Source organism: Myotis nattereri, assembly GCF_964212035.1.
Source record: "Myotis nattereri genome assembly, chromosome: 3".
Taxonomy (NCBI): Eukaryota; Metazoa; Chordata; class Mammalia; order Chiroptera; family Vespertilionidae; genus Myotis; species Myotis nattereri.
The window spans coordinates 103,853,113-103,872,590 of NC_138077.1; the positions used below are offsets into that span (position 1 = coordinate 103,853,113).

The 19,478-nt window shown below is 43.0% G+C and overlaps 1 protein-coding gene across 1 annotated transcript in view; it reads right to left on the bottom strand.

Moving 5' to 3' along the window:
* SELENOT (selenoprotein T) overlaps positions 1–18,622 on the bottom strand; it is a 31,181-nt gene extending 12,559 nt beyond the window's left edge. The window contains exons 1-3 of the mRNA XM_081087547.1: positions 18,392–18,622; positions 3,851–3,961; positions 3,204–3,330 (exon numbers count right to left, since the gene is read on the bottom strand). Of these exons, the coding sequence (XP_080943673.1) occupies positions 3,204–3,330; positions 3,851–3,961; positions 18,392–18,528 (375 nt within the window). The 5' untranslated portion in view covers positions 18,529–18,622. The remainder of the gene's footprint in view (positions 1–3,203; positions 3,331–3,850; positions 3,962–18,391) is intronic.
* Positions 18,623–19,478: the final 856 nt, after the last annotated feature.

Below are 19,478 nucleotides of genomic sequence, written 5' to 3' on the forward strand. Positions count from 1 at the left end.
GGGGCAGGGCAAAGGCGGCCCTGGGGCCGCCTTTGCCCTGCCCCCCAGCCATGATCGGAGAATCAGGCGCCTTTGCCGCCCTGGCCAGTGATAGCAGGAAGTAGGGGTGGAGCCAGCGATGGGAGCTGGGCACGGTCGAAGCTGGCAGTCCCAGGAGCTAGGGGTCCCTTGCCTGGGCCTAAAGCGAAGCCCACGATCGCGGCGCCCCCCGCTGCCACTGCAGGTCCCCACTGCCTGAGCCTGACGCCTAGGCCAGAAGCGTTAGGCCTGGGCAGGGGCGGAGCCTGCAACCGCGGGGAGCTGGGGGTCCCCTGCCCAGGCCTGACACCTCTGCCGGAGGCCTCAGGCCTGGTCAAGGGGCTGATCCGGTGATTGGTGATCGGAGGGTGATGAGGGTCAACTCCTCTGGCTGAGGCATCAGGCCTGGGTGGGGGGCGGAGCCGGGGATTGGGGGGATATGATGGTCCCCTTGCCCAGGCCTGAAGCCTGGGTCAGAGGCGTCAGGCTTGGGCGGGGGGTGGAGCAAGCGATCAGAGGGAGATGGGGGTCCCCTGCCCAGGCATGATTCCTGGGCCAGAGGCCTCAGGCCTGGGCGAGGGCCAGAGCCAGTGATCGGGGGGAGATGGGAGTCCCCTGTCCAAGCCTGACACCTCTGGCGGAGGCGTCAGGCCTGGGCAAGGGGCCGATCAGGCAATCGGAGGGTGATGGGGGTCAACGCCTGAGGGCTCCCAGTATGTGAGAGGGGGCAGGCTGGGCTGAGGGACACTCTCCCCCCCCCCCCACACACACACACCCAATGCACGAATTTCGTGCACCGGGCCCCTAGTAAACATAATAAAATATTATCAAGAAGTACTTAACCTCTAATTCTTAATCCTATGAGAATTGATGTTTTATTAATAACAGGGCAGAGGTAGCACCTGAGGTTCCCTAAGAAAAAAAAAGTACAGCAGGAGTCAGCTAAAGGTAGTCTCAGTCTAGAAGTAAAGAACAAGACCACCTAGGACTCCAAAAGGATAATGCTTCTTAGAAGGAAACTTGTGCAATCTCATCAAGAGAGAAAAAAAACTTAGTCCCATTTCTTACAGCAGAAAGGTAGACCCTCCAGAAAATAAGAGTTTAAATAAAACAGATGGAAAGAGATCTACAGAGAATGTATGCTGTGGCAGGACCCTACAAAGAAAAAAAGAAATAGCACAAAGTCTTATGCATATATTGTTTCAGGTAATTTGCTAAACAGATTCCCCATGAACAGAAGAATCAAAGGACAAATAATAACGAAGTATGTGTGTATGTTTTGATAAGAACAATTCAGTAAAATCCCGTTTTTAACATGAATAAAATCATTAATGCTCTAACCAGTTTGGCTCAGTGGATAGAGCATTGGCCTGCGGACTGAATGGTCCCAGGTTCAATTCCAGTCAAAGGCATGTACCTTGGTTGCGGGCACATCCCCAGTAGGAATTGTGCAGGAGGCAGCTGAATTGATGTTTCTAGCTCTCTATCCCTATCCCTCTCCCTTCCTCTCTATAAAAAATCAATAAAATATATTTTTAAAAAATCATTAATACCCATATCAGTAGGTATAAAAGCATACATTATGTATATACTAGAGGCCCAGTACACGAATTCGTGCACCAGTGGGATCCCTCGGCCTGGCCTGCAGGATCGGGCCAAAACCAGCTCTCCAGCATCCCCTGAGGGGTCCCAGATTGCAAGAGGGCGCAGACCAGGCCAACGGACCCAACTCGTGCACGATCAGGGTTAGGGGGAGACATGGGAGGTTGGCCAGTGGGGAGGGGCCATGGGTGTGCTCCAGGGCATGTCCGGCCCATCTCGCTCAGTCCCAATTGGCCGGACCCCAGCAGCAAGCTAACCTACGGGTCACAGTGTCTGGCCCTGTGGTCAGTGCACTCCATAGCAACTGGTCAACCAGTTGACTGTCTGCCCCTTAGTGGTCAGTGCACGTCATAGCGAGCAGTTGAGCAGCATATCATTAGCATATTATGCTTTGATTGGTTGAACAGCCAACTAGTAGACCAGACACTTAGCACATTAGGCTTTTATTAGGTCTAGAGGCCCAGTGCACGAATTCATGCATGGGTGAGGTCGGCCGCCCTGGCCCCAATCGGGGTTGATTGGGGCCCGGCCGGTCAGGAGGAGGAGACGGCGGGAGGTTGGCTGGCCGGTTGCCCCAATCAGGGCCCGATCAGGGCCGGGCTGGCTGGGGGAAGGGGTTGAGGGCAACTGGCCGGCGGGGCCCAACCCCGATTGAGGTGGGGGGGTCAATGGGGTGGTCAGCAGCTGGGGGAGGGGCCATGGAAGGTTGGCCGGCCAGCCCCACCCGATTGGGGTGGAGCTGGCTGGGGGGAGGGGCCATGGGCTGATTGGGGTGGTGGGGGCTGATCGTGAGCCAGCAGCCTGGGGGAGGGGCCACAGGTGGTTGGCTGGCCGGCCCCACTCTGGATTGGGGTGGTGGTGGGGGGGGGTCTATCAGGGGCAGAGCTGGCTGGTGGGAGGGGCTGCAGGCCAATCAGGGTGATGGGGGCCCATCGGGGGCAGAGGCCGCAGGAGGTTAGCCGGCCGGCCCCACCCTCTATTGGGGTAGGGGGGAAATCAGGGGTGGAGCCGATTGGGATGGTGGGCAGGGCTGGCCAGGGGAAAGGGCCATGGGGGATTGGCAGGCCGCTACGCCCTCAATCAGGGTGAGAGAGGCCAATCAGGGATGGGATTTGGGGGAGGGGCCACAGGAGGTTGGCTGACCAGCCCCGCCCCACTCCCCGATCGGGCTGGTTCACTGACCGCAGTGGGTATCATAGTGACCAGTTGTTCCAGTCATTACGGCATTTCTGTCACTGGCTTTTATATATGTGTTATGTATATATTATGTTTTGCTGGATATGATTAGCCTAGTTATACAATCAAAATCAGGTTTTAAATTACTGTGTCCAGTTTCTACTAAAGTAATACTTCCCTATCCTTCAAATAATAAAACAATTTAACCATTCTTACATAAATATGAAAACTAAAGCCAAAAGAGGTTAAGTGCCTTGCCCAGAGATAAAAACTGGTTTAAATTGAAAAAATATATGTAAACAGGTTAATCGGCAATAAGTACAAAAAAAAAAAAAAGGAAAACTCATTAAAACATATTCACTGACAACCTAAAATCTTACAGTTGTCAAAGCTATTAAGTTACATACCTTATTTTCTTGGCCCCATTGCCAGATGCTAGGAGCCTGCATGCCAAAGAAAGCAAAAGGATCCTTGCCAACAATTATTAAGCCTATTAAAACTAGCTTGAAGATTGACAGGAAAGATGCTATGTGTCTATCAAGAGAAAAGAAAAATTCATCAGAAGCTGCAAATTCTCATTTACTTCAAAATTTCATTAACTCAAATGTATGTGTACAGACATTTTTAGACACCAAATCTAAAAGTTATTAATTATAACTAGTGAAAAAAATAGTGACTAGTTTATTGACCAGTTTTAAAATAAAAATGTTATGTATTTTAAATCGATCAAAAATTAACTTATAAGATTACATATACTATTATTTTAACAGTACAGAATTTTATGCCACTGACTATAAAAATTTGGGAGTTCGTGGTCTATCTACACAATAACAATTACAGAAAAACACATCTTTTGAAAAGTTGCCATCTAGAAAATGATTCTCCTCTTCTCCTTTCCACAGAAAAATTCTAAATTTGCTTTTTATGACCGTGTTCTCTGTGTATTGTTACAACAAACTAAGAAATGATAATAACCAATAAATTTAATTGAACCAATTCACAAAAGTTTATAAAGTCAAATTCTTTTCCTCCTAAGTCACTAAAATTTACTTACCTATATATTGGTTGAGGGAGGTAATTCTCTCCTTCAATGCGGATGTCTGGGTACCGCTGGCTAATAACCCGCATGTACTCCTCAAACACCCGCCTATAACCTCAGGAAACACTGCAGAAAAACAAAAGTGCTACCTGTTAAGTGGTTTAAAATATGCCAAGATTGCTTTTGCAGTTGGACAAAGCCTAAAATTACCAAGATTAAAAATGTTTCTCAAAAACAGTCACAAATTAATAATGATTGATGCTGGATAATGGGCATAGAGGGTTTTTTCCCCACAAACTTCACATATTTAAGTTACCTCACCCTCAAGTAAACCCTTCCGTTAGTATATTACACTTTAGAGATTTGGGTTACTGTTAATCAACAGCAAATACCTACTCACATATGTCAGTGCATTTTGAGCTCTCAAATCAATTTGGCTTTTTAAAAAAATCAATGACTACATAAACACTGAAATAAAAACAACTCTTATTCATCTGAAATAGGGAATTTCAAAAATGGGGCACAAGAAGCTTAAAAAAATACCAAGGCACGAGACACGAAACTCTGATTCTTATTTCCCTTCTGCCACTAACAGGGCAAACATACCTGCTTAATCACAATAAGAGGAACTTAAATAACTTTTAGATCCCTTCTGACTTTAAAATTTAATTCCACTTTGTGAAGGAAAACAAAGATTGGGAAGATAATTTTCAACAATATGACAGTAATCCATATCATTACTCCAGAAATTAAGTCAACAGTACCCAATCATCTTCATTAAACTCTCTGAACTACTAGATTATGGATATGATATATGCTGCCCCAACAAGAAAAGAGGAAGTATGCCACCAGTGCATATATAAGAGGGGAAAAAAGTATACTGACCAAAGGACTGAAGACACAAATAAAAAAATCTCTCATGTTCATGGGTCAGAAGAATTAATATTGTTTAAATGTCCACACTACTCAAAGCCATCTACAGATTCAATGCAATCCCTACCAAAATTCCAATGGCATTTTAACAATCCTAAAATTTTAATGAAACCACAAAAGACCCCAAATAGCCCAAACAATCTTCAAAAAGAAGAACAAAGCTGGAGGCATCGTACTTCCTGATTTCAAATTATATAGCAAAGCCATAGTAATCAAAACAGTATGATATTGGTGTGTTTTCCCTCCTGGATGCACCCCTGCACCTTGCCCTTCACCCCTCTTCTTCCCTCACAGGTGTGCATCTCCTAAATTCTAAGGGTCTCCAAGAGACTTGCAACCAAGAGCAATGGGCGGTAACAGCTCCTTGGCAGCTCCTCCCAAGCTAACCCCCTGAACCTGTCTCCAAGGCTGCCTTTTCTCTGCTTTTTCAATGAGATGACAGCAGTCCTGCCTTGGCTCACTTCTTTTCACTGTGACTTTTATTTCTCAGTGAGCCAAAGCAGTCCCACCTAGGCTCTCTCCTCTTGCTTCTTCTGCCAGAAGCCCTACCTTGTTTCACTGTTCCAAGCTTTAATAAATGTACTCTCAAAATTAAAAAAAATTTTTTAAAAAACCACACACACAGTATGGTATTTGCATAAAAACACACAGCTCTAGCCAGTTTGGCTCTGTGGATAGAGCACTGGCCCATGGACTGAAGGGTCCAGGGTTCTATTCTGATCCAGTGCATGTATCTCAGTTGCAGGCTCGATCCCTGGCCCTGGTCAGGGTGCATGCGGGAGGCAACCAATTGATGTCTCTCTTACACCAATGTTTCTGTCTCTCCTCCTCCCTTTCACTCTCTCTAAAAACCAATGGAAAAATATCCTGGGGTGAGGATTAACAAGAAAACAAAAACAGACACACCGATCAATGGAGACAGAATAGAGAGCCAACAAATAAACCCATATATGGTCAATTAATTTAAAACGAAGAAGCCAAGAACATACAATGGGGAAAAGGACAGTCTCTTCAAATAATGGTGTTGAGAAAACTGGACAACTAGCTGCATGCAAAGAATTAAACTGGATCACTACCTTATATCATACACAAAAATCAATTCAAAATCAATTATAGACCTGAAACCATAAAATTCTTAAAAGAAAACATAGGAGGGAAAGCTACTTGACAATAGTCCTAGCAATTATTATTTGGATTTGACACCAAAGCAAAGGCATCAAAAGCAAAAATAAACAAGTGGGCCTACGTCAAACTAAAAAGCTTCTGCACAGCAAAGGAATCCATCAACAAAATGAAATGGCAACCTACAGAATAAGAAAAAATATTTTCAAATTATCTGATAAAAGGTAAACAGCCAAAATATATGAGGATCATACAACTCAATAACAAAGAAATTAGGGAAAAGGCCCTGGTCGGGTGGCTCAGTTGGCTGGAGTGTCATCCTGTACACCAAAAGGTTGTGGCTTTGATTCCCATTCAGGGCACATACCTAAGTTTCGGGTTCAATACTGATCAGGTGCATACGGGGGGCAACTGATCAATGTTTTCTCTTACACCAATGTTTCTTTCTCGTTCTCTCTCTTTCTCTCTCTCAAATCAATAAAACATAACTTCAAAGTGAGGATTTAAAAAAAAAATTGGACAAAGGACTTGAATAAACAGCCAACGTGTACATGAAAAAGTGCTCAATATCACTAAATACGAGGGAAATGCAAATCAAAACCACAATGAGATAGCACATCACATCCTATGTCTATCATCAATAAAGAGGAGATAAGGTTGGAAAGGACGTGGAGAAAAGGGAACCCTGTACACTATTAGTGGGAATGTAAACTGGTGCAGCCACTACAAAACAGTACATAGGTTCCTTAAAATATTAAAAATAGAACTACCATTTCATCAAGTCACCTCACTCCAGGTATATATTTGAAATAAATGAAATCACTATCTCCAAGGAATATTTGCACTCCCATGTTCATCGCAGCATTATTTACAAGTAGAGGCCCCGTGCATGAAATTCCTGCACAAGGGGTGGTCCCCTCAGCCCAGCCTGTACCCTCTCCAATCTGGGACATCCCTATCATAATCCTGCACTACTGGCTCCTAATCGCTCACCGGCCTGCCTGACTGGTCACCCCTAACTGCCCCATCCCTGCTGGCCTGGTTGCTCCTAACTGCCCCTCCCCCGCCAGCCTGGTCACCCCTTAGTGCCCCTCCCTACCGGCCTGGTCGCCCCCAGTTGTCCCCCCACCAGCCTGGTCGCCCCTAACTTCCCCCCCCCGCCAGTCTAGTCACCCCTCACTGCCCACCATGCCAGCCTAATTGCCCCCAAATGCCCCCCATGCCAAACTGGTTGCCCCCAACTGCACCCACCCCCCCCCAACTGCCTGCCCACCGCCGGCCTGGTCACCCCCAACTGCCTCCTCTGCTAGCCTGGTCACCCCCAACTGCTCCCCCTGCCAGCCTGGTCGCCCCACGAAGCCTGCTTGTTCAGTTGTTTGGTCGTCCCTCACTAACCCCCCTGCCAGCCTAGTCGTAGGCAGCCATCTTGTGAGGGTATGAGGGTCAATTTGCATATTGCCTCTTTATTATATAGGATAGCCAAGACATGGAAACAACCATGCTGAATGAATGAATGAATGAAGAAAACATGGCACAAGCCCAGCCCACTGGCTCAGTGGTTGAGCATTAGGAGGTCACTGTTTGATTCCTGGCCAGGGTACATGTCCGACTGTGGGCTTGATTCCCAGCAGGGGGCTCACAGGAGACAGCCAATCAATGATTCTCTCTCATTACTGATGTTTCTATCTCTCTCTGCCTCCCTCTCTGAAATCAATAAAAAAATATTTTTTAAAAAACATGGTACATATGATACAATGAAATATTATTCAGCCAAAGAAAAAGGAAATACTGTCATTTGGAATACCATGGATGGACCTTGACCATATTACACTAAGTGAAATAAATTAGAGAAACATGGTTATTTTAGATTCCACATATAAGTAAGATCTAAAAAAGTTGAACTCGCCCAATCAGTGTGGTTCGGTGGTTGACCATCAACATATGAACCAGGTCACAGTTCAATTCCTTGTCAGGGCACACACCTGGGTGGCCGTCTTGGTCCCCAGTAGGGGGTGTGCAGAAGGCAGCCGATCCATGAATTCCCTCTCATCACTGATGTTTGTATCTCTCTCCCTCTCCCTTCCTCTCTGAAATCAATAAAAATATTTTTTAAAAAGATAAAAAGTTGAACTCACAGACAGAGTAGACTGGTGGTGGTCAGGTGCTGAGGGTTGGGAAAATGGGGAGATGCTGGTGAAAGGATGAAAACTTCCAGTTTTAAAATGAAAAAATTCTGGGAATCAAATGTACAGCGTGATGACTCTTATGAACAATACTGTACTGTATACTTGAAAGTTGCTGAGAATAGATATTAAATGTCCTCACCATAACAAAGATAATTATGTGAGATGATGATGTGTTCACTAACCTTTTGTAGTAACTGTTTCACAACATACCTTGTATGTATGTATGTGTGTGTGTGTGTGTGTGTGTGTGTGTATATATATATATATATATATCTCAAATCATCACCTTCAGTATATACAATTTCTATTTGTCAATTACACTTCAATAAAACTGCAAAGGGGAAGGTGGATGGAACCACCATATCAACAGAAGAGCTTACAAATTCAGGTAAGATTGTTAAGTAGTTAAATACATTAAGTTCTAAGTTAAGGAACACATAAATATAAAGCAATGAAGGTACCACTTGATCCAGAGAAAGCAGGATTAGCAATTAAGTTATAGTAAAATAAAACCTCATATGATAGCTTTTTTAATTACACTGCCATCAATGAAAAACACCAAACATCACCATCAGCCCAAGAAAAGGGCATCAAGTTTATATCTGACAAGGTGAGACAGTACAACTATCAATAGATCTCAACTTAAGAAACTCATTTTTAAAAAAAGTGAGAAATTTAGTCTTTCTTAACAATACTTTATATTTAGAATAAAAATTTCATGAAAGATTATGTCACTAAAAAGTAAGAAATTTTTTCAAAGGAAGACAAATCTCTATAGCTAAATTCTTAAAAGAACTTATAAATTTCTAGATACCTTATCTTTACTAAGCATTCACCTTATCTAATATTTTCTTATTACTGTTCTTAGATTCACCAAATATTTTATTTTGCCACAACTGCTTTTTTTCTGTAAGAAATTTTAATGACGCTTCTATTATAAAAATAATCTAGATTACCTAGGTACCTATCTCCCCTGAAACCAAGAAATGCCACCTGAGTTCAATGCCCAAGTTTGCATTGGTGTTTACAATGAAGTTGATTATCTAAAATAACAGTATCTAACTTTTAATGCAATATTTTCAGAACTAGAGACCTAATTAAGTTGAAACTTCTTTTTTTAATAGATGAACGGAAAAACATGAAGCCCAGAGAGATCAAGGGACTTTTCCATGGTTACACATCCATGTATCATTTATTAATTCACTCAAATATTTATTGAATGCCCATTATGTGTCAAGCATTACATTAGGCAGTGGGTAGATAGTGGTGAGTAACCTTTGTTAGGGCTGAGATTAGAATACAGACTTCATGACATGAGATCCTAGACCACTTCCACTAGATCCCAATAGAACAATTAGATAATACAAGAGCTATCCTTCCCTGTGTCCAGGAACTAAGTTATCTTTGATCACAATGCCACAATCAATTGCTCATATTGTTGGCCTCCTGGTGGGAGAGATCTCTGAGGTTCTTCCACGGTGAAGACATAGATTCTCCCTCAAGGAGACCTAACTTGTGGGTCACATTTGCTCTGGGAGTTCCAATCCTTCACCAAGGGAAGCCTAAGAGCCCCAGCTAGAGAGTTGTGTCTATGTGCAGACAACACTATTGGTAGATTCCTACCAGTTACCGAGTTTTCTGGCTACTGTGCTCAGAAGCCTGACTCTATCCTCGGTTCTCCCAGTCCCATGTCTCAGATCTTTGCACCAAACTCCAGATGAAACTGGCCTATAACCTTGAAATTCAAAAAAAGACTTTAAAACTGTAACTTTCGTATTTTGAAAATGAAGCAGTTTACAAGACAAACAAAAAACACCATATTTTTATACATAAGTAAACTTTCTTCTCTATATTTGCCTTCAGACTCATAAAGAAAAACCAAGGAGCTTTTTTCCTATATAATTGTTTTCCTCAAAATAATTTTATTTCTTTTTTAAAAACTATTTTTCTATTGATTTCAGAGAGGAAGGGGGAGGGAGAGATAGAAACATCAATGATGAGAGAGAATCACTGATTGGCTGCCTCCTGCACACCCATCACTGGGAATCGAGCCCAGGCATGTGCCCTGACCTCCTGTTTCATAGGTCGACGCTCCACCACTGAGCATGCTGGCTGGGCTCAAAACAATTTTTGTTTTGAAATAGCAATCAATACTGCTGACAGGATATAAAACATACATACTGTTTATCGAGGTGGGCAAAATGTTAAATTAAAGGCAAACATACTGGTACATCATAAGGAGCAGTAGTCATTCCATAGCAACTATCACACCCATATCTTTCAAGTTATTCCATTCTTTCTGGGTCAGTGAGTAAAACTATGACTTGTAGTATACGCCCAACAAATAAATACCTAAACATGCTAAAAATGTTGCAATAGCTGCCCATTCCTTTTGCCCCTGGGCCAAAGATCCTTAAAAAGTAAATTTAAACTTTGAAAAACATCTTAAGTTTAAGTCCTAATCACTTTGAAAATCTACTAATACAGAAATATCTTACTTATGGATTCAACTTTTGCAACTGCTCAATCTAAAATATTTCTCACAATACTTTTCTAAAAGAGCTTGCATATAAATTAGGTGATCTGTGTATAATGAATAGAAAGGAAATTTAGGAAATACAGAAAAATCCTTTTCCATGCTAACTATTTCAAATAGATTCTGTGCTTTTTAAAGTCCATTATGTTTTCAGTCTCCTAATTCATGGTGCCAACCAACCCACTTTTCCCTTTTCTTATTATTCTTTTTTGCTGTTGTTGTTTTTAATCCTTACCCCAGGGAATTTTTCCCATTGATATTCAGAGAGAGTGGGAAGGAAGGAGGAAGAGGGGAGAGAGTAAGGGAAACATCATGTGGGATATACCCATTGGCTGTCCCTAGCACAAGCAAGTATTGAACAAATATTTATTGAAAAAATATTGAATGTAGAATAGAAAAGTTTGTTTTAAGCTATTTTGCACAATGATCTTTCTCCCTTCAATTCCATTTGTGTGTTGTATGCTCTTTTGTTCTATTAGCAATTAAAAATGTGTACAATTAACAGATGACCTATACTGAACTAAAGTTAAAGTACTCATAAGAAATATAAAATAAGGAAAAAAAGCAACTGAAAGGAAGGTAAAAATTAGTTATCTTTTGCAGGAAGCCATTCAATGCCAATACTATCATGACAGTGCACCAAGGAACGCGGGAAGGCTGATGGACCTTGGGCATTAGCAGGGCTAATGCCAAGCACCATTGTTCTGTTGAGATAGTGGTGGCTCAAAGCAATTTCCTGATCTAATAGCCTCAAAGTAAATGTTTACTGAACCTTACTGATCTTTATTGACATTAGAGAGGGTGTGTCTGCTACCTGTTTGCTGTGCTTTACTGAGGGCAAGATATGTATCTAAAATTGAATAAAAAGCGGACAAAGCCATGTTTCAGTGTGCCTCTCCAAGAGAGAGGTCTCCACCTGGCCCCCCATACCTTCTAAATTCATATTTCTTGTATAGTATTTTCATTTGTGCACTGGCCCCTTCTTCAGATCCTGAACCCCTGCTGCAAAGGTTGTGGAAATCTTTTGCTAACAGTGATGATTACCAGGTATACCGGTTAATAATGCAGATTTTTTTCAATAGATGGAGTTACACATATGTTGATATATATGTGATTTGATATGTATGCTATTTTGTTGTATTGACAGCAAGCTTCAAAACTTCATATGTCAAATTTTATAAAGGTGTTAACATCATAGATATTTTTACGCTTAAAAATGTCAAATTTCATGCCAAAAAGCGAGCATTTGCAGGAAATTTTTTTAAAATATATTTTATTTATTTATATATTTTTTACAGAGAGGAAGGGAGAGGGATAGAGAGTTAGAAACACGGATGAGAGAGAAACATCGATCAGCTGCCTCCTGCACACCCCCTACTGGGGATGTGCCCGCAACCAAGGTTATGCCCTTGACCAGAATCAAACCTGGGACCGTTGAGTCTGCAGGCCACCGCTCTATCCACTGAGCCAAGCCAGTTAGGGCATGGAAGTTTTAATTCATTACTTTACTTTGAAGAAAAGTGCTGCTGAGAGTTATCGTATACTTCGGGAAGCTTATGGTGAATATGCTCCATCTCAAGATACTTGTGAACACTGGTTTAAACGCTTTAAAAGTGATGATTTCAATGTGAAAGACAATGAACGTCCAGGTCAACCTTAAAAGTTTGAAGACAAACTATTACAAGCATTATTGGATGAAGATGCACATCAAACTCAAAAACAACTTGCAGAAAGATTAAACGTTGCTCAGCAAACAATTTCCGATCATTTACAAGCAATGGGAAAGATTTTAAAGGAAGGAAAATGGGTGCCACATCAACTGAACGAAAGACAAATGGAAAACCAAAGAGTCATCAGTAAAATGTTGCTTCAATGGCACGAAAGAAAGTCTTTTTTGCAACGAATTGTGACTGGAGATGAAAAGTGGATTTATTTTGAGAATCCCAAAAGCACAAAATCATGGGTTGATCCAGGTCAACCATGAACATCGACTGCAAGGCCAAATCACTTCGGAAAGAAGACAACACACTGTGTTTGGTGGGATCAGGAATGTGTGGCATATTATGAGCTTCTAAAACCAGGTGAAACCATTAATACTGATCGCTACCAACAACAAATAGTCAATTTGAATCACGCTTTGATCATAAATGACCAGAATGGGCCAGAAGACACAGCAAAGTAATTTTGCTTCATGATAACACACCATCACACACTTCAAAACCAGTTAAAGAGGTGTTAATACTTCTTGCCTGGGAAGTATTAACCCACTGGCTGTATTCACCAGACCTTGCTCCTTCAGATTACCACTTGTTTCCATTGATGGCACACACACTTTCTGAGCAGCACTTCAAAACGTATGAAGAAAATGATGGCAGCATAGGTAAACACCTGAACTTGCTGCCTCGCACAACCACATCAAAACTACAACTAAAAGACAAAATGGATATCATCCAGAACCACAAGATGGCTGGCTGAGTGGAAGTTATACAACTAGAAGGGAAGAGAAAAGTGCACTGAGACTGGGAGGAGGTGCTGAGGTGCGGAAGTGCATGGAAATGGGCTGGCAACTGGGTATGCTGTTGTCTTTTTCAATAGGGAGGGAGATACAAGCTCCCAACTGCTCTGAAGTCCAGCTCCTGGTGAGACTCTGGGGACCCAGACTCACCCGGGGAGAAACTGGACTGTCTGGCATCAGGACGGAACATGAGGGCAGCTTTCTCTCAGAGGTGCTTGCAGTGTTCATTGTTCCTACACGGTGCAGCAGGACACAGAGACCCAGGGACCTCCTCAGAGTAGGGCTGACGGGCAGTCACTGCTGTTTGCTCCACCCTGGTGATTCCCTGAGACTCCGCCCCACCCAATTTACAACCCTACCCAAGCTGTGCAGAGGCTTTTGCATATGAATGGCCTGGCCTTTTGCAATCTAAAACCTAATAAACTGCAGCTGGGTTAGAGAGCCCCAGAGCTTCCAAAAGAAGGCCTAAGGCTCGACAGCAGCCTGCATTACTTCACAGCTGGGCCTCATCTGGGCACCTCCAAAGCCCAAACAAAGAGGAGAAATCTGCAGATCTCTCTGTAGCTCCTGCTGGGTGGCCTCAGGCAGTGGCTGATTTTGCACCTCCTTGGAGATCCAAGAGCCAGCGTACCCAGTGGTCAGAGTGAGAGCATACCAGATTAAAACTCTTCACTTCCTTAAGAGACACACTCAGAGGTCAGACTCAGTGAGCACCAAAGCCCCACTGAAGCTACAAGTCCTGCCCCATAAGGGTGTCTCCAGCACAGCAGTTCTCCCATTGTAGACACAACTGGTTCTCAAGCCGATTGGCCTGGAAGTCAATTCCTCCCAGTGATACCAACTACAATCAAGGCTTAACTACAACAAGACTGTGCACACAGTCCACAAAGGGGTGCACCAACAGTGTCCATCTCAGGTAATTAGGGAGGCTGAGCCACTGGGCCCTATAGGACACCTAGCACACAAAGCCACTCTATCAACACAGGGAAGCAGCCAAAATGCGGAGACAAAGAAACCGGTCACAAATGACAGAAATGGAGGAAAGCAAACTACAGGATATAAAGAATCCAAAAATATGAAGATAGTGTAAGGAGCCTCTGGGACAACTTCAAGCGTACCAACATCCGAATTATAGGGGTGCCTGAAGATGAGAGAGAGCAGGATATTTAAAACCTATTTGAAGAAATAATGACAGAAAACTTCCCCCAACTGGTGAAAGAAATAGACTTACAAGTCCAGGAAGCACAGAGAACCCCGAACAAAAGGAATCCAAAGAGGACCACACCAAGACACATCATCATTAAAATGCCAAGAGCAAAAGACAAAGAGAGAATCTTAAAAGCAGCAAGAGAAAGAAACTCAGTTACCTACAAGGGAGTACCCATACGACTGTCAGCTGATTTCTCAATAGAAACTATGCAGGCCAGAAGGGAGTGGCAAGAAATATTCAAAGTGATGAATACCAAGAACCTACAACCAAGATTACTCTATGCAACAAAGCTATCATTTAGAATTCAAGGTCAGATAAAGAGCTTCACAGGTAAGAAAAGGCTAAAGGAGTTCATCACCACCAAACCAGTATTGTATGAAATGCTGAAGGGTATTCTTTAAGAAGAGGAAGAAGAAGGTAAAGATAAAAATTATGAACAACAAAGTGACAACAAATACATATCTATCAACAAGTGAGTCTAAAAATCAAGTGAATAAAAAATCTGACGAACAGAATAAACTGGTGAATAGAATAGAATCAGGGTCATAGAAAGGGAGTGGACTGACAATTCGAGGGGGGGAAAGGGGTTGGGGGGTGCGGGAAAGGATTGAACAAAAAATCGTACACCTATGGACGAGGACAGTGGGGGGTAAGAAGATGGGGTGGGGGGGAACCAGGTGGAGAGGAGCTATGGGGTGAAAAAAGACGAACAACTGTAATAATCTGAACAATAAAGATTTATTTTTTTTTTAAAAAGTATGAAGAAGTGGAAAATTGGGTCTCTGAATGGTTTGCCTCTAAACAAGAAAAGTTCTATTGGGACACTATCCACAAATTACCTGAAAGATGGGGGAAATGTGTAGCTATCAATGGACATTACTTTGAATAAAGCACTTTTGATGTTTCTCTTGAAATTATCCTGTTTTCTTGGATTACAAAATCCGAATTATTAATCAGTACACCTGGTAGTGAATGAGTGCATTTTACAGTACTCAGATTTCAAATAGAATTAAAACAATTTTCACATATTTATCCTCAGTCGTCTTAGCTTCCTCTCCTTTCCCAAACAATCTTGCAAATGAATGTCCAAAAGATTCTACCAAAACCAATATTCACCTTACTATATACAGATTAATCTCTGAGGGGAAGTAGCAAACAAGCTAAATTGACTTGTATTTGATAGGGCAATTAATAAAGTTATTTCTCACCTGCATATTTAAAAACACACACACACACACACACACACACAGGATCATGTGGTGACTGTAGAGCTTGCCAGGGGAGAGCCAGATGTGGGGTCCAGGCTTGCTAGGGCTTCCCTGCCCCCAGCGGTGTCAGTATTACCACCTGACAAACTCCAGGACACAGTGCCCCACCAGAGAAGAGAGGTGACAAATGTGAGGGCACTAGGCCTTTCTTCTCGCCAGGGTCTGAGAGGTTCTTTCCACAGACCATCTCCTTAATCTATTCTAGGTCCCAGGAAGGGGGGAAAGAGTGGGTTCTTGGTACTGACAACTTGATCCTGTGGTTCACCTTAGGCCAGTGAGAGCGAACCTATGACAAGCGTGTCAGAGGTGACACGCGAACTCATTTTTTTTGGTTGATTTTCCTTTGTTAAATGGCATTTAAATATATAAAATAAATATAAAAAATATAAATCTTTGTTTTACTATGGTTGCAAATATCAAAAAATTTCTATATGTGACAGGGCACCAGAGTTACGGTTTTTCAAAATGCTGACACACCAAGCTCAAAAGGTTTGCCATCACTGCCTTAGGCCATGCCGCTGCCTGACTGTTCCCTCCCAGGGACTGACTCCTAGCCTGAGTTTCCCTTGGCAGATGGGCTCTTGCATAGGGTTCTGCACTTGCTAAGGTTTCCCATCAAAGAGGCCAGGAAGGATTATCACAACACCTCCCCTACATGAAGGTATTGGCCAGGCCCCAGCCACAGGGAATTCCTTGCCCTGATCCCTTCCCACACCGAGAAATAGCTCTCAATTTTTAAATTTTTGTTTGAAATGAAATCCTTAGTTAGCCATGAAAAACAAAAACAAACCTAAAGCACTTTTGTGTTTAATATGTTCAGGGTGACTGCAAATGAAAACTCTTATTAGACTTTTGGGACAAGTTTGTTCTAACAGCAAAAAAGAAACAAAAATTAAGTGTCAAAAGTTCAAATGAAGTACTTAAGTGTTTTTTAAAGTTTAATTTGAAGGACTGAATGCTCTCTCTTTACATTTGTTTTTCAAATTTTAAATACTTTGTTATGAATATCCTTTGTGGAGGTACACTTTTTATTGTGACAAGTAGTCCAATACAAGCCACTATAAAAGCGAAGTATTTTTGTGAAAAGCACAAGTGAAACCAAGAGATACAAAAGTAAAAAAATTACATAAGGTAGAAACTGCAGTCTTTTTTAAACTACTCAAATCCAAAAGCATCACATTTAAACCTTCACAACATTACAATATTTATAGTTTGGTAATATGACTGCCAGCTTCTAATTTAAAAAAGTATTTGGGGGGGGGTGGGGGGGGAGATCAGGATGGTCAAGCCGTAACTCCCATTTGCAGTATTATATGAAATATGTTATGTGCTGGGCACATAGTAAACAGAGAACTTTTTTTCTCTTTTTGACTTATAAACAGAAATATATTTCTCCCAGTTCTGGAGACTGGGAAACCCAAGGTCAAGGTGCAGGCCGATTCACTGCCTGATGAGGGCCAGTTTCCTGGTTCATAGATGGCCATCGTTTTGCTGTATACTCATATGGTGCAAGTGGGATGCTGCTGCTTTTTTCTTTTTTAATAAAAAAAAATCAAGATTTTTAGTTTTCACTATAAAAATAAAGTCTCATATTCTTATTTTTTGATTCTTAAAAGTCACTGATGGGTTTTTTTAAATTTAAAGATTTGCTTAGTCTTTTAGTTAAAGACTAAGCAAAAAACTAGTTTAATAAATAGAAAATCTAAACTTTTAGTACCCTTATGTTAATACGTAAAGTTGGAAAAAGCTGATTTAAAAAACATTTTGGCCAACACTAATTTTGCAAAGTATCAGGACCCTGAAGATTTACTAAGCTGAACATCCTATCCTTAAAAAAGTCACCTTTTTGCGATACAGGATTCTAATTTCTGCGTTTTTACAATTTTTGTTTATTTAATCTGAGTCTTTGAAACCTCCGAACCCATTTACCTTATTATACTGCATTACTGCTCTGCTTCTAATACATAACTAGGTAACAACAAAATCACTTAAAGTACAATGTCGAAAACTGCTGGGATTTTGTTTTTGTTTTGGGGGGTGGTTTTTTTTTTTCTACTTCTCTGAATGCACAAGAGAAAACCTGAAAGGTACAAAGGCAACTCTTGGGAGGCGGGTGTAGGGAAAATGAGGGTGACGATCCAGTTGTCCCGGAGAGAACGGTTGTCAGAAGAGCAACTACGGGCTTTTTCACACTGGAAATTGCCAACTGAGAATCAGCCTCCCGCCCGCTCCACGCCCTCCGGCTGCCGGGAGCCCTACTCCCTCGCTCCACACACTCCGCAGGTGAAGGCGTCTATCGCTCGCGGGTCCCGTCCAACGACCCGAATTAACCTTCACCGAGCGGGGCAATGGGCTGCCTGGCATAACCCTGGGAAAAGGCAGAGGAAGAGAACCGGGTGGAAAGCGCTAGGAGCGCCTCCGCCAACGCCACGCCGACTCATGCCCAGCTCCGCAGGCAGCAGGGGCCGCCATGGCGGGACACCGCCGACCGCTCCTCGGTACTGACAAGTGTCCCCACGTCCTCGCCTTTCAGTATCTACCCTTCCCATTCCCTACCTTCCGCATTCCCACCATTCTAGGAACAAAAAGGAAGTGAGCAGTTGTGCCTGGAGGAAAGGAGAGAGGCTTGGCCGTCCTGGGAAGGGCCCCGGGGAAGGCAGGCTAAGGAAGGCTGCGGCGCTGTTCTTACCACCCAAGGGAGGGTCAGCCCGCTAGGCCGCGAAGCCGGGGACTCGCGTAGCGAGAGACACCGAGCAGAGGCGCTGCGGGGCGACGCACGTACTCACCAAATCTGGAACTTGAGCAGCGGGCCAGTGGCGTACTGCATCTTTAATCTCTTGCTAGGCACGCCGCCCAGGTTGGCCGAAACGTCGCTCCGGACCAGCGCGGACGCCGCCACCAGGAGTAATAGCAAAAGCTTCATCTTCCTCGAGCCAGCCACTTCAGCCGCACTCAGACTAAGCCTGCAGCCAGCCAAGGCCCAGCGGGAGCCGGGAGCCGCGCCCACAGCGCAGGCGCGGTCCGCCAAATTCGGGGAGGGAGGCAGGAATGCGCCTGCGCGGCCCGATTCCTGCGCATGCGCCCGGACGGGGAATGACTTGTTTCACTGTCAGGCACCACCATCTTGGTTGTGTGCCTTGCCGTAGACTCTGGGGTGAAAAGAGAGAAACAGGGCGGGGAATGATCAGCTGGTGGAATGTCCCAGTAGCCTATTAACTGTAGCTGCTGGCACACCTGGGTTCTACACACAGTTTCTTACTGGACAGACTTGATTCAAGTGTGGGAGAGAAAAGAGAAAGCCCAGGCCCTCCTAACCGGAATGCATAACTGTTCTGGGGTGTCTTGCTATGGAGTTTTATTTGATCTTACAATATTGCTCTCTTGAAAAATCATTTTTTAAAAAAAGAACTTCGGAAAATTTCAATTGTATACAAGAACAGAATGACCTTAATGACCTTTAACAATTAATGGTATTTTTATTTTATTTTTTTAAAATATATTTTATTGATTTTTTACAGAGAGGAAGGGAGAGAGATAGAGAGTCAGAAACATCGATGAGAGAGAAACATCGATCAGCTGCGTCCTGCACATCTCCTACTGGGGATGTGCCTGCAACCCAGGTACATGCCCTTGACCGGAATCGAACCTGGGACCTTTCAGTCCACAGGCCGACGCTCTATCCACTGAGCCAAACCGGTTTCGGCAAATGGTATTTTTAGTATCTTGATTGTCTATAGCTCTAACTTCTCCACCCAGAGAAGCAAATATCAAACATCATATCATTTCATCCATAGATATTTAAGCATGTACTTATGAAAGAAAGAAAGAAAGAAAGAAAGAAAGAAAGAAAGAAAGAAAGAAAGAAAGAAAGAA